The 891-nt window shown below is 25.9% G+C and overlaps 1 protein-coding gene across 1 annotated transcript in view; it reads right to left on the reverse strand.

Annotated features, from left to right (window-relative positions):
- Positions 1-341: 341 nt before the first annotated feature.
- LOC118446505 (uncharacterized) overlaps positions 342-891 on the reverse strand; it is a 6312-nt gene continuing 5762 nt past the window's right edge. Inside the window, exon 3 of the mRNA XM_035877224.2 lies at positions 342-891. This exon is cut by the window's right edge and continues 240 nt beyond it. Coding sequence (XP_035733117.1) covers positions 807-891 — 85 coding nt within the window. The 3' untranslated portion in view covers positions 342-806.

An 891-nucleotide genomic window follows, 5' to 3' on the forward strand; every position in this document is an offset into this window, starting at 1 on the left:
TTCATATTATTATTTTTTTGATTTAATGAGCGAACTTGTATTTTTTTTGATAGATACATCTCGAATCGCCGTGTGTCTACAGAGAAACGAGTGTAATATCCGATCCTTTTGTGAGGATATAATAATAATAATAATTAATAATTAATAATAATAATAATAATAATAATAATAATAATAATAATAATAATAATAATAATAATAATAATAATAATATAATTAATAATAATAATAATAATAATAATAATAATAATAATAATAATAATAATAATGGTAATGGTGTAATAATTTTTAGCAACGAAATTCAATCGACTATGCAAGTATCTCTTTCTCTTTTTCTCTTTATATTGCACATACGCCGTCTTTGATATAATCAACGTGATAGATTGAAGTTAAATGGTGGTAAATAAATATTTCGTCGATCGAACATTTTGCTCCACGATTTCGTCAAACCATTTTTTTATACACTTATTTACACTAATTTACACGCTCGCACCTATGTTGTTTCTATAATACTTATAATAAATAAATATATATATATATTTATTTATTTATTATTATGTATAGAATGTCCGACGATGAACACTCGCCGACGCTTAGAAACTGTTCACACGCTAATAAATCTAAAAGGATGAGTCGTTTTTGTGTTTCTCTCTCTCTATCTCTCTCCATTATTATTATTATTTTTTTTTTCAATAAAAATTCGACACAAGACGTCCCATCGAAGGTAGAAATGTCTATCGAAGATGTTTCTTCTTAGAAATAAATGATTTTTGATTTGTAGATTTCCATTTTACAGTATTTCCATTTTACTTGTCGTTGTTCAATTTGACTATTTGTCCCTGATCGAGATCGGACGTGATTGCATTTTGTACCTGAATGTGAGTTGAGTGT

Source organism: Vespa mandarinia, chromosome 9 (genome assembly GCF_050613455.1).
Source record: "Vespa mandarinia isolate Hongniang chromosome 9, ASM5061345v1, whole genome shotgun sequence".
Classification (NCBI taxonomy): Eukaryota; Metazoa; Arthropoda; class Insecta; order Hymenoptera; family Vespidae; genus Vespa; species Vespa mandarinia.